Genomic DNA, 14,568 nt, shown 5'->3' on the forward strand with positions numbered 1-14,568 from the left:
ATTTCTGCAACAATAGTCTTCAGGACCCAGTGCCGCAATATATTTTGATTCCACCGTCCATACAATACGAAGTCCACTATCTAATGATCCGAAACACTCCAATCATTGACACAATGGGCTAGAACCCAACCAATTATCGAACCTAGTGCCACAATATATTTTGATTCCACCGTCCATTCAATACGAAGTCTACTATCTAATGATCCGAAACACTCTCCAATCATTGACACAATGGGCTGTAACCCAACCAATTATCGAACCAAAAATTACAATGTCCTGATCGAACCAGCCAAGAAAGATTTTGTTCCGCAACCTCACGAACTTGAATCATGCGGCGCCACACATATGAGCTGCCTTGTGGAGCCCTCACCATGCACGGGTGGTTTTGACGGCAGTATTTGGCACGCATAAACATGGCCCACAAGCAATCACTCGTACGGAACCTCCACTATAATTTGAAGAAGAACGCAGTGTACACCTCCGATAATGAATGAACTCCTAATCCCCTATGCGACGTGTGTAAGTATAAATCTTGCCACTTGATCCAATGGTAACGGAAACCATTCTCCCTCTCCCCCCATAGGAAATTTGCCATGGCTCGTTTACCCAGAGCCAGGATACCTTTCGGGGGGCACGTGGCCATTAGCAAATGGATCAGGATCACTGATAGAACATGTTTAATGAGGATAACGCGACCTCCAAAAGAAAGACATCTAGCCCTCCATGCTGACATCTTGTTAATGACTGATTGCACCAACTCCATAAAATGCTCGCTCTTCCGCCTCCCAGCAAATAGCGGAAAACCCAAATATCGTACTGGGAATGCCTTAGTGACAAACCCTGTAGCCCGCCGCACCCTAGCCACACATTGAGCATGTAGTTTATAATGCACCAAGAAACCACTCTTTTCAACATTAATCTGCTGGCCTGACACTTCCTCATACCACCCAATCATCTGCATGACACACCGTAACGACGAAGGACAAGCACTTGAAAAGATAATGGCATCATCGGTGATGAGGAGGTCGAGAGGGCTATCCAAGTAGAGCAAGTGAAGGTGCCATTAGGGCCCATTACACGAGCCCGCATGAAGAGATTGAATGAAGCACTACAAATATTGGTTCGTGCAGCCCGAGCGTCCAGTGGAGAGCCAAAGGCTATTGAGGGCCTCAACGAAGCTAGATATGTCATCTTACTCGCGGCCATTCAAGAGGATTAGCTACCCAAGATTCGACCACGGGCCCATGGTCCATTATCAGTTAGTAGAATGTAATAAAGAGATCCAACACGCCTATGGGTTGGACCTTAGTCGTTGTTAGTCTTTGGCCATAGGCTAGGCCATGTGGGCCACCTTTGTAGTCCCTACGCTGAGCAGTTATGGGGGTCTCGCTAGTGGCGGCCCAAAGGGAAGCCCAAGGGCTGGCTGCCTTCCTTCAACGTTTACAAGCTTTGGTAGGTTTTGGTTACGGCTACAAATAGCCTTAAGTCGTTGTTTACATCCAGTTTTTGACGATTAATAAAATTACAAATGAGAGTTCTCTCAAGAGCTTCATTGAAGCACCTTGAATATCTTAGATCTATATCTTGGGTATTCAATCGACTTATCAAGCTAGGACCGCGCTAGATTGTGGCGTCTTCTACAAATACCGAGGTTCGTTGACCATGTGATCAACGGGTTTAGGTGATCCGCTGCGTTCGTCGTCTTCAACGTGAGTCCCTACCTTCTAGATCCAAGCCTTTTTGTACGGGTTGCATCACATGGTTGGTGTCGTTCGTATCAATCGGCATAACTGAGATGAGTAATCTTAGGACAACCCCATGGTACCGAGAAACACTTGAAGTCCCGATTTTCCAACAATTTGTTCAAAGACCGAGACAACATTTCTGCACCCAAAATGAATAAACCTGGGGACAACGGATCCCCTTGTCGAACTCCCCGAGAAGACTTAAAGAAGCCTACACTAGCCCCATTCACTAAGACAGAAAACCAGACATTTGAGACCAACCTCCAAACCATGTCGATCCATTATTCACCAAATCGAAAGCCTCGCATCACTTGAGTCAGAAACACCCAAGAGACCCAGTCGTACGCCTTTTACATATCAAGCTTGAGAGCCACATTAGTCCTCCCGGACGGCTTGCCCATACTAGACATAAGCTCTTGCGCAAGCAAGAAATTATCCACTATAAGACGCCCCCGCACAAACCCACTCTGCTATGGAGAAATGAGCCTCGATAGAACAGTAGCCAATCGGTCGGCCAAAATTCTCGAAAGAACTTTATTCACGAAATTGCACAGACTGATTGGTCTGAATTGCGAAAAATTCTGGGGATGAGCTATTTTTGGGATGAGGACAATGGAAGTTGCTGTGATTGCTCTTGGCAAATCCGCGCCATAGAAGAAACTGCATATAGCCCTACTCACATCATCACCTACAATCGGCCAGGCCATCGAAAAGAACCTCCCCATGTAGCCATCCAGACCCGCCGCGCTATCCCTATCCATCTCAAACACAACCGGCCGAATCTTCTCAGAAGACGGGACTTGTTCTAACGCCTCATTATCCCCATTTGTCAAGAGCCTTGGGAGATGCTGAAACAAGTCCAATGCCGGCGTCGACTGCGGATCCCTAAACAACTGCTCAAAAAAACGTACCACCTCTGCTCCTATTGCCTCCTCCGACTCAACCCATTCCCTGCGTTCATTCTTAATCCTATGAATAATTGACTGCACCCTCCATTGTTTTACCGCTATGTTGAAAAACTTAGTGTTCCACCTAACACGAGCCTTCTGTTTCCAAAAAAGCTCCTCCACCCGCAAGGTAGCACGTAATTGGGCTTGGGCATGGTGTAGATTTGCCTGAGCTTCCTCTGAATCAAACTCCTCCATATGAACCTCAGCAAGCCGTATCTCCTCTTCCTTCTGCTTGATAGCTTGAAAAATGTCCCCAAATACCTTCTTGTTCCAAACCTGAATAGCCCTCCTAAGGATATGCATGGGGGACCCAAAACAAGGTTGCCCCCAAGACTCGCGGACAACAGCCAGGAAATCATCGCACTCTGCCCAAATGTTAAGAAATCTAAACGGCCGTGGCTTATTGTCCAACCTCGTCGAGACAAAAATAAGGAGGGGAGCATGGTCAGATGGATCCCGGGTCAAGTGCGAGACTGACAAGGAAATCCCCGCATCATACCACCCCTCATTCACCAGGATCCGATCTAACCGTTTCCAAATTCCAGCCATGCCATTTCTATTATTACACCATATAAACTGGTCACCAGAAAAACCAATGTCCATGAAATTCGTGTCACTAATAAACTGCCTCAAATCCTCACATGCTGAAGTTATTCGAGTTTCAAGTTGTGTCGTTTATTTGGTGTTGTTAAGCAAGGGTTTTAATGTAATTGCCTTCCTAATTTAGTTGTTTATTTGCTTTAGTTAATTCTGCCAGATTGTGTCTCAAGATGGGCCGACTTCTTGTTATTAATTTTAGGAAAATAAGTGATTCCAAATCACATTAGGATTTCTAGACAATTCTAAATCACATTAGGTCTAGAGTGTGACGCCCCCACTTCTCCCTAAGGCGAGCCAAAGAGTATCGGCGGGACGCTTGCCCAGCTCACGCCAGGACTCAATACAGTTCCAGTTCAAACTTAAAGGATAACGACTAAAAATCAAAGTTCAGGATGGTAAAGTATTATTAACCCCATATTTTATATGGTAATCACAGGCAATGCTCAGTAAATCCGTCCAATACAAAGTAAATACAATTAACAAAATGTTAGGCAGTCATGTCCCCATAAGCTCTCATTGCAGAGAAAACCTTTCCTTCAGGAACCAGATATCCATGAAAGTAATATATACTTACAAGACCTTTACATATTCCAACTAAAACTTCAGGAAGTAGGCAGATAACCTTGATAGGAGGAGTAATTTGATTGGCATAATAGAAGTGGCTCATGGTTCAAGAACCAGGCAAGCTAGTCCTCTATAGTACAGAAGTTTTGATACATAAACTGTAATACACATCTAACACTTGACAAGAATACAAGTAGAAACTAAGTAAAATCAGAGCAGCATATACCAACAAATGTTTGCAAAGTCAAGGCAACAGTATCCGTAACAATGAACAATTAAAAAGAGAATATTACCAATTACTCAATGTCTGTATCATATTCCCCAGTTGACCAGGTCGGAGATCCCTCCCCACTGCAAACTGATCCTGCAATAACCACCAAACAGATTATTGATCCAATCATCAAAACATTAAAAATTAAATAATAGAAGTCGAACAAGGTTGAGAATCATCAAACCTCGAAGCATCTCCGCAACTGATCCAACTTTCCCCTAACTATGCCCTGTCCACCACAAAAGTTACCAAGTAAAAGGTTACGGAACAAAAACCAAAATTACAGCACATCAATCCTTCATTAATTTTAATGTAATTCAATGGTAGAAACAATCCCAACAAATCATGGTATAAACCGTATATAAGCCGAAAGGCTTCAAAGATAAACTATCATGTCTTATGGTCTTACACTGGTTTCTTGACAAAGAATGACTTTCTTGCGACCGTTTGAGCCAAACATTTCTCAAGGATCAAACTAGGGTATATAAGCAAGAAAATGGAGCTTTCTCTCTTCCCTTGGAAGCTTCAAAGCGGCCTGCCATAAGAGGAGAAAATGGAGCTAAGAATGGTTTAAATTTTCTCTAATTCTTTTGGTCAAAAGTTGAATGGTTAGGGTTTGACCACTTGTCTCAATCTTGGCCATTCTCTCTCTAAATTTTGACTAATGAAGTTTCTACCCTCCAAATGTTCCAATGACTATTTAACACCCTTAAACTATCACTTAAAGTCCCAACCACAATAAAAAGGATATTTGGTCATAGCATATATAGTGAAATAAAATAATACCAAGACAAGGAAATGTTATAATTCTAGTAAAAAGGCAATCAAATGCAATGCAAAGAAATGTTATAATTGATTTAGTCTTTGGAAAATGCAAGTGATTTAGGAGAATTTATATTTTTAAGTGAGGGTTCTTACACTTAACATTTTCTAACCTATACCAAGAGAATGAGTTAAAACTTGACTCACTTATAAAAATATTTAGAAAATTAAGGTAACAAAGTAAAGTAAAGAAAATGTGCTCAAAGAAAAAAGATAAAAGAAAGAAAATTTTCGGGGTTCTCACACCGTCCTCGAAACTATATCAATCTTAAATACTATTTCTCTCTCTGGAGGCAATGTCTCTAATTCCTCGGAAAAGACATCAGAAAATTCTTTCACTACTGGCACGTTTTTCAACTTTATCTTATCTACAAGTGTATTTATAAGAAAAGCTAGATATTCATTAGCCCCACTATTTAACAATTTCCTAGCTCGAATCCCGGAAATTAGAGCAGACGATGCTAGTCTACCCCTCACATCTAACTTCAAAGTTATTTCCCCCCCGAATGCGCAATTCTACTAATTTTTATCCTACAATCCAATTGAGCAGGGCATCGAGCTAACCAATCCATTCTAAGTATCACATCATATCCCTTAATTGCCAGACTCATTAACTCTGCTAACAATTTTCTCTCACGAAATCAAATCTCACTTCCCGAGATTCAAACCATAGGTGGAAATACAATTAGCAAAGTCACCCATTGGTGCCAAATCCTATAGTGCCTAACCCAGATATTCATTCATAGAGACAACTACATTAAAATCACCGCCTATTAGCCATGGTTTAGCCACCAGGTTTTCTGAAATTGACCACAAATCAGACCATAAAGACCTCTTTTTAGCTCACAAACACTTTGCATAGATGAATGAACAATAAGAAGCAAAATTCCATGATTCATGAGTGACAGCCAAGTGAATAAATTGATCCACGTTAATCAAAACATCAATTGCAAACCTAGCCTTCCACATTACCCATATCTTAGTGGAAGAGTTACAGATAGCAAGATGAAAGCCAAACTTGGATGTAAAGTTATCAAGCTGCTCGGGTTCAACCATAGGTTCTAAAATTACTAAAAATGACATCGTATATAGCCGTATTAACTTCTTTAAATGCTGGATAGAGGCTCGCCAAGCTATTCCTCATATATTTCATACCATAGCGCTTATCATTGTTAAGAGTAGGAGATAGGGTCAGTGATTACCTTAGAAGATTGCCTGGTAACAACAGTCTTTGGTAAATTTAGAAATCTTCGCCGTCAGCCTAGCTTAGTTAATGGCGTTTCCTTTCGGGAAATTGGGAAAAGGTGGTCGACATGGCTCTTGAATTGGGCAAACTCCTTTGCTAATACTTCTCTAGGCCTAGCCAGGCGCCGCTGCCCCTCGGCATCTAAAAGTAAGCCTACATTTTCTTTTCTCCTTGGCCTAAGTTGTTGATCATCGATTATACGTCCAAGTAAAGTAGTTTGATTTACCTGAGTAAATGGGCCAGCAATTCCATTGAGGGAGACAGTGATTGCTATTGTTGATACTGCAATTGTTTGGCTGGGATTAATTCCTTCGTGATCGTCTACTCATTATCCATGACATCTTGGGTCTGTTGTGTTGAATTGTTGTGAGAGAGAGTTTGTGATACGGCACTTTGCTGCTGATCCTTTAAGGTAAAGTGATCTGGCTTTTATTAGGAACCCATATTTCCTTGTGATAAGCAAAGTAGCTGATTGCCAGGAGTGAGTTATTGTGATTAATAGAAGAGAATATAGTAATATAATTTGTTATGAACTTTACCATAATTCACTATAATATATTACTGTATACTCATAATATATATGTGCATGTAAAACCTTATAAATGTGCATGAATAACTTTATAATCTATTATGATCTTAGATAATATTATTGATTGTACACTTTACTTAATGATTGAGGTAATCATTTTAAGAGAATTACTAATTGGTTAATGATTCCCTATGATTTTGGTGACAGATTATATATCTTTTAAGAATATATTGCTTAGTGATTCTTTGTGATCATAAAGTAATACAATGCTTGTGATATTGATTATGGAATTATACATTGATCAATGATGCATTAATCAACAATTATATGTCTTATTCATTCTACAAGTATACATTGCCCATTTCAATATTGTTTACCATTTCTTTGTGATCTTGATAATAGGATTTTACATTGCTCATTGATGCTACGTGATCTTAATTATTGAATAATACATTGATTAATAATACAAGATCAATAATTGTTTATGGAATTGATACTATATTTAGATGATGCCTAATTCAATGTTGTTTATAAATTTCTTTATCATGATAATAGAATTTATTATCACTCTACATTGCTTAATGGTTCCATGTGATTTGGGTAATAATCATGCGTTGATTAATAACACGCCACTTAATATGCATTCAAATATATATATATATATATATATATATATGTGTGTGTGTGTGTTTGTACACTATTTCATATTTTGAAAGGGATTTCATAGGTATGTACCTAAATTTGACACCTAAAAATGTACTCGTGTCCGGCACCTATACCCGAGTCTATGGAATATGGTATTTCGGTATTGTCCTATTTTGTATTTTGTTATTTCATATTTTGTTCAAAAGTATGTCATACCCATGCCTCTAGGCAATGGTAGAACACTAAATTGTTTACAAAATTCAAAAATTCCATTCCTAAATTTGTAGCCTCTATTCTTGCTCTTGCTCAATAGAGTCGGAACATTACACTTTCGATCTATGAAGTATGGTTAGAAGATGTGGATAAATAGAATTGGGGAACTAAGAGGAAACAGCTTAGAGAGAAGTAGGATTGAGTAGCAAATAATATCTTAATTTCCTTGCTGTCAAATTTTGTCTTGATACTCCTCATCTTCCACGAGACTAATGGAAAGAGACCATTCTATTTTATGTGATGAGAGCATGAAGATCCGAATCCCCATTCAAACATAAGAAGAGTTAGAAGCAAATTAATTTAGTTAAGTTATTCCCTTAGAAGTTGTGTCGTTTGATTAGTAGAATTAGTTAGGGTTTTAATTGTCAATTTAATTACTGAAATATTCAGCCAAAATAGCCAAATAAGTGATTCCAAATCACATTAGGTTCCCAAATAAGTGATTCCAAATCACATTAGGTTCCCAAATAAGTGATTCCAAATCACAATAGATTTTTAAGTCATGTAAGGCTATAAATAGCCTAACCTCTTAAACATTTAGGGCAAGTCAGATTTTACAATAACATTGAGTTTTATTTAACTTCTCTTGTCCAAGAGAGCTTTGCTTGAGTACTTGAGAGTTTTGTTAAGTTATTCAATTTGAACTTATCAATCAAGTATACACCTTGGTTGTGGTGTTCTTCTACCTTTAACTTTGGTTTACTAAATCATTCGATTATGGGTTGAGATTCAATTCAAGGTTCGCAATCTAGGATTTAGAAGGGTCAAGTGTTTTTCCGCACTCCAACTTGGTTTTCTTCATCTAGATCCAGGGCTTGGTGGGATATGAGTTCATACCTTCGGGTGGGTTCGTATCGACATGGTATCAGAGAAACAAATAGGAAAACAAAAAAAAATTGGGAGTACTATTCATCGAGACTGTTCACAACTGTAGCAGTTACTGTTCATCTGTCGCTACTGTAGCAGTATTGTTCATCCGAAAAAAAATTTGCATACCTTGCATTTATTTCTTGTTGTTCTTGAGTTTTGTAGTTGGTTTGGATATTTCTTGAAATTCTTGGATTGTACTGATGTGATTCTTGAAAATCTTGAATCAAAAATTTTAAAATCTTGTGATTCTTGAAACCCTAGTTCATCTTCTTGAACTTGGAATTGCGGCTGTTCTTGTTTTTTGATTTGAATTGAAAGAAAAAAGAAGAGAGAAACTTGATCCCTGAAAAAAGGAAGAAAGAAACAAGTTATTGGAGGGATCATAGTCTTGAATTTGGAAACAAGAAAATAGTCTAAAATTTGGAAACCTAATTTGACTTGGATTGTTGCCAAAATCTAGTCACATAAATCTTTGTCCAATTTGGTTTACCACTTGAATCACACTTAGGAAAACTTCTTAAAATAGCAATTTGCTTTCCAAAAGCGAATCCAAGAATCAATCAAATTGAACTTCCAAATTCTAGCCAAGTAAAATTGGGTGAAGACATTAAAACTATTCTTTGGCAAATGGAGCATGTGCAGCTAATACAACTCGCCTGAAGGTATGAATTCGTATCCCACGTAGTTCCGGATCTAGACGAAGAAAATCAAGTTGGAGTGCAGAAAAACACTTGACCCTTCTAAACCCTAGATTGCGAACCTTGAATTGAATCTCAACCTATAATCGAATGATTTAGTGAACCAATGTTAAAGGTAAAAGAACGCCATAACCAAGGTGTATACTTGATTGATAAGTTCAAATTGAATAACTTAAGAAAACTCTCAAGTATTCAAGCAAAGCTCTCTTGGACAAGAGAAGTGAATAAAACTCAATGTTATTGTAAAATCTGACTTCCCCTAAATGTTTAAGAGGTTAGGCTATTTATAGCCTTACTGATGCGAACTCGACCCAGCAAGAACCTGCCTTGAAGAACCGAATTGTACAGGCAGCAGAAGGATCTACCTTGACCAGGTTATGGATACAAAAGATGTAAAAATCTCGACCCCTCTAACCCCCGTGGTGTGAACCTTGAATTTAAACTCAACCCACAACCTAACGAATTAGCGAACAAAGATTTGTTGGTAAAATGGCACCACAATTCAACGTGGTCTTGAATTGATAAGCCAAAACTTGAACAAAGGAGACATAACTCATTTTGTATCAATGGATGTTCCCAAGGAACAAGAAAAGAGAAAAACTCTCAATTTTTATTCATCTCATAACTGTCTTACAATGGAATAGAAAAGGCCTATTTATAGTTAAAAACTAAACCACTAAGACTAATCCATATTGGATAAGAATTTTGTCACTTGTTTAGTCACTAAGACTAATCCAATTTGGATAAGAATTTGGTCACTTATTTCCCTAACTACTTTTAAATGGCTCAAATAGCTCACATAGCTAGCCATATTTATTCATAATAATAACTACCTAACCAACTAAACAAGAAAAATCAAACAAAAGAAAAGAAACTAAAAACATGAAGATCAAATAGCTAGTGCTCCATCCCCTTCACGACTTCATGTATTTCAACAGAGTCTTGAACATCATGGATTGAATTAAAAAAACCCTCAAGCATCTTGGCACGAGCTAGTGATGGTCCCACTACTCGTATTACTTACATGATTTGAAAACCTAATGTGATTTGGAATCACTCACCTGAAAACCTAATGTGATTTGGAATCACTTATTTGAGAACCTAATGTGATTTGGAATCACTTATTTGGCTAAGACACCAACTAAGTTTGGGCCTCTTGAAGACTAATTTTGGCTGAATATTTGAGCAGTTAAATTGACAAATAAAACCCTAACTAATTCTACTAATCAAACGATACAACTTCTAAGGGAATAACTTAACTAAATTAATTTGCTTCTAACTCTTCATATGTTTGAATGGGGATTCGGATCTTCATACTCTCATCATTATGTTTCTATAATGTGGTGATTAGCCTCAAGAATTAGAACACGGAACAATTTGCTTCAATAGATTAGTGACTGATCAAATAATGAAATTTGAAAATTGAAATCTGATTAATGGAATGAATTAGCTATTATAGACTCGAAAAAAGTGAAAAAAACAAAGAAGTGGAATTGGAAAAAAAACTCAAAGAGCAAGAAGGTCGCTGAGAGAGAGAGAGAGCTCTGTGAGAGTTTCTACTTCAATTGCGTAAGCAAAATCAGAATCAACAGCTACTAGATACATCTTAATCCTACTATGTAGAGTCGGTCACAAATAATTAACTTCTACTAGCCCTTAGTATACCATGACACATGGACCAATGGAAATACTAGCTCTGTTCAAAGCTTCTTGTGAGCTATGCTTGTTTCCCTAGAGAAAGAGTGAACCACTTCAATACCTCTATCCAAACCTTCAGTGTCACGAACCATGACTCTATCCTCTGCTTCATGCCTTTGGTGTAAAATGACTTTTGAACAAAACTCTACTCCATGATAGGTTTTTCCTATTCAAATTAGTGTTGTCCTCAAAATGAAATAATGGAAAATTTCCTTCTATAACTTCTACATCTTCCCATGTAGCCTTCACAGGATTAGTATCTCACTAGTGGATTAACCATTGCTGCATTCTTCCTCTTCACAATCCTCCTATCCAGCATAGCCATAGGTTCTACGTTGAAAGGTCGCCCTTCATCAACATCCAGTAGTTAGAGTACTAGTACTACTTTGTCACTGACTTTCTTTTTCAACGAGACATGGAAGGTAGGGTGAACCTTCGGCCCTCTAGGTAAATAGAGCTTATAAGCTACCCTCCCAAATTTTTTCTCAATTCTGTATGGACCAAAGTGTTTAGCAGACAACTTGGTGTTGGTGCTTGGCATCGAAGAAGATTGACCATAAGGACGCAACCTTAAATATACCTAATCTCTAATGTAAACACCCTCTCACTCCACAGAGGTGATTACTCTAATGGATACACCTCGAACAACTCGTTTTGAGACACGTAGCACGTTTGCCCTGGGATCTAGCGAGGTGGTCCAAAGCTTGGAATGCGGAACCTAGAATCAAACGGACGACACGATTTGATTGTAGGCGGTAAACCAACAACTCCACAGAGGTGATTACACTATTGGATAGGTCGGTAGAACCATCTATGACGAGACGCAAGATTGGTCACAACACTTGCCTCAAGGCAAGTAAAAAGGCTCGAATCTCTCTTAACAAGAAGAATCGACATTAATCAGACTTTATTGATCCAACTTGTGTCCAAAACCCTGTCAAAGCAAGCTCTTTTATCGGCTAGAGGTTACTAAAACCCTAAGGAACATAGCACGGTGGTCCAACGCTTGGATTGCGGAACCTGGAATCAAACAGACAACACGATTTGATTATAGACAGTAGAACGATGACTCTACAGAGGTGATTGCTCTAATGGATAGGTCGGTAGAACAATCTTGGACGAGACGCGACATGATTTGTATTGCGGAACCTAGAATCAAACGGATGACACGATTTAATTATAGGCGGTAGAACAACTACTCCACAGAGGTGATTACTCTAATGGATACACCTCGAACAACTCGTTTCGAGACACGTAGCACGTTTGCCCAAGGATCTAGCGAGGTGGTCCAAAGATTGGATTGCGGAACCTACAATCAAACGGACGACACGATTTGATTGTAGGCGGTAGAACGACAACTCCACAGAGGTAATTACTCTATTGGATAGGTCGGTATAACCATCTACGACAAGACGCAAGATTGCACACAACCATTGCCAAGGCAAGTAAAAAGGCTCGAATCTCTCTTAACAAGAAGAATCAAAATTAATCAAACTTTATTGATCCAACTTGTGTCCAAAACCCTGACAAAGCAAGCCCTTCTATAGGCTAGAGGTTACTAAAACCCTAAAAGAGCAGTCGGCCATCTTGGTGTCAAGATGGGCCGGCCCAGGCTTCTACTACGCTGTTACTCCAACCCTAAGCAACATTAAGGCCTAAAGACCCTACTCGGCCCAATCACTTGGAGGCCCGCTTGACTATCCATAGGCTTGGATCATAGTATAGATGATTTTCTTGTCTCCTTCTAGGCCTTCAATATCCCTATGGACTCCATGTTAGTCTTGGACCATTCGAACAAGGCCTTGGAACGATTCCTTGAAGTGCTTGGCTCGTGCACGTGTGACGGGGCCCAATGGAACTCGGACCGGGGCATGGCGTCAGCCCTGATCCATGCACAAATCACAGATACGATCCTCGATCAACTCTTTTCGAGACACGTACCGTGTTTGCGCAAGGATCTAGCAAGGTGGTCCAACGCTTGGATTGCGGAACCTGGAATCAAACGGACAGCACGATTTGGTTATAGACGGTAGAACGACGACTCTACAGAGGTGAATACACTAATGGATAGGTCGGGAGAACAATCTTCGACGATAGGCAAGATGATTTGGATTGCGGAACCTAGAATCAAACGGACGACACGATTTAATTATAGGCGGTAGAACGACTACTCCACAGAGGTGGTTACTCTAATGGATAAACCTCGAACAACTCGTTTCGAAACACGTAGCACGTTTGCCCAAGGATCTAGCGAGGTGGTCCAAAGCTTGGAATGCGGAACCTAGAATCAAACGGACGACACGATTTGATTGTAGGCGGTAGAACGACGACTCCACAGAGGTAATTACTCTATTGGATAGGTCGGTAGAACCATCTACGACAAGACGCAAGATTGCACACAACCATTGCCAAGGCAAGTAAAAAGGCTCGAATCTCTCTTAACAAGAAGAATCGAAATTAATCAAAGTTTATTGATCCAACTTTTGCCCAAAACCCTGACAAAGCAAGCCCTTCTATTGGCTAGAGGTTACTAAAACCCTAAAAGAGCAGTCGGCCATCTTGGTGTCAAGACGGGCCGGCCCAGGCTTCTACTACGCTGTTACTCCAACCCTAAGCAACATTAAGGCCTAAAGACCCTACTCGGCCCAATCACTTGGAGGCCCGCTTGCCTCTCCATGGGCTTGGATCATAGTATAGATGATTTGCTTGTCTCCTTCTAGGCCTTCAATATCCCTATGGACTCCATGTTAGTCTTGGACCATTCGAACAAGGCCTTGGAGGGATTCCTTGAAGAGCTTGGCTCGTGCACGTTACATTGGGCCCAATAGAACTCGGACCGGGTCATGGCGCGGGCCCTGATCCAGGCACAAATCACTGATACGGTCCTCGATCAACTCTTTTCGAGACACGTAGCATGTTTACACTAGGATCTAGCGAGGTGGTCCCACACATGGATTGCGGAACCTAGAATCAAACGGACAACACGATTTGATTATAGACGGTAGAACGACGACTCCACAGAGGTGATTACTCTAATGGGTAGGTCGGTGGAACAATCGTGGACGAGACGCAAGATGATTTGGATTGCGGAACCTAGAATCAACCGGACGACACGATTTAATTATAGGCGGTAGAACAACTACTCCATAGAGGTGATTACTCTAATGGATACACCTCGAACAACTCGTTTTGAGACACGTAGCACGTTTGCCCAAGGATCTAGCGAGGTGGTCCAAAGATTGGATTGCGGAACCTACAATCAAACGGACGACACGATTTGATTGTAGGTGGTAGAATGACGACTCCACAGAGGTAATTACTCTATTGGATAGGTCGGAAGAACCATCTTTGACAAGACGCAAGATTGCACACAACCCTTGCCAAGGCAAGTAAAAAAACTCGAATCTCTCTTAACAAGAAGAATCAAAATTAATCAAACTTTATTGATCCAACTTGTGTCCAAAACCCTGACAAAGCAAGCCCTTTCATAGGCTAGAGGTTACTAAAACCCTAAAAGAGCAGTCGGCCGTCTTGGTGCCAAGATGGGCCGGCCCAGGCTTCTACTACGCTGTTACTCCAACCCTAAGCAAGATTAAGGCCTAAAGACCCAACTCGGCCCAATCACTTGGAGGCCCGCTTGCCTCTCCATGGGCTTGG

At 40.1% G+C, this 14,568-nt stretch overlaps 1 protein-coding gene across 1 annotated transcript; it reads right to left on the reverse strand.

Moving 5' to 3' along the window:
• Positions 1–2,215: 2,215 nt before the first annotated feature.
• Positions 2,216–3,298, reverse strand: LOC140037889 (uncharacterized). Its single transcript, XM_072083046.1, has one exon. The coding sequence runs from the start codon at positions 3,296–3,298 to the stop codon at positions 2,216–2,218; it is 1,083 nt and encodes a 360-aa protein (XP_071939147.1).
• Positions 3,299–14,568: the final 11,270 nt, after the last annotated feature.

The sequence above is a fragment of the Coffea arabica genome, chromosome 3c (genome assembly GCF_036785885.1).
Source record: "Coffea arabica cultivar ET-39 chromosome 3c, Coffea Arabica ET-39 HiFi, whole genome shotgun sequence".
NCBI classification, from domain to species: domain Eukaryota; kingdom Viridiplantae; phylum Streptophyta; class Magnoliopsida; order Gentianales; family Rubiaceae; genus Coffea; species Coffea arabica.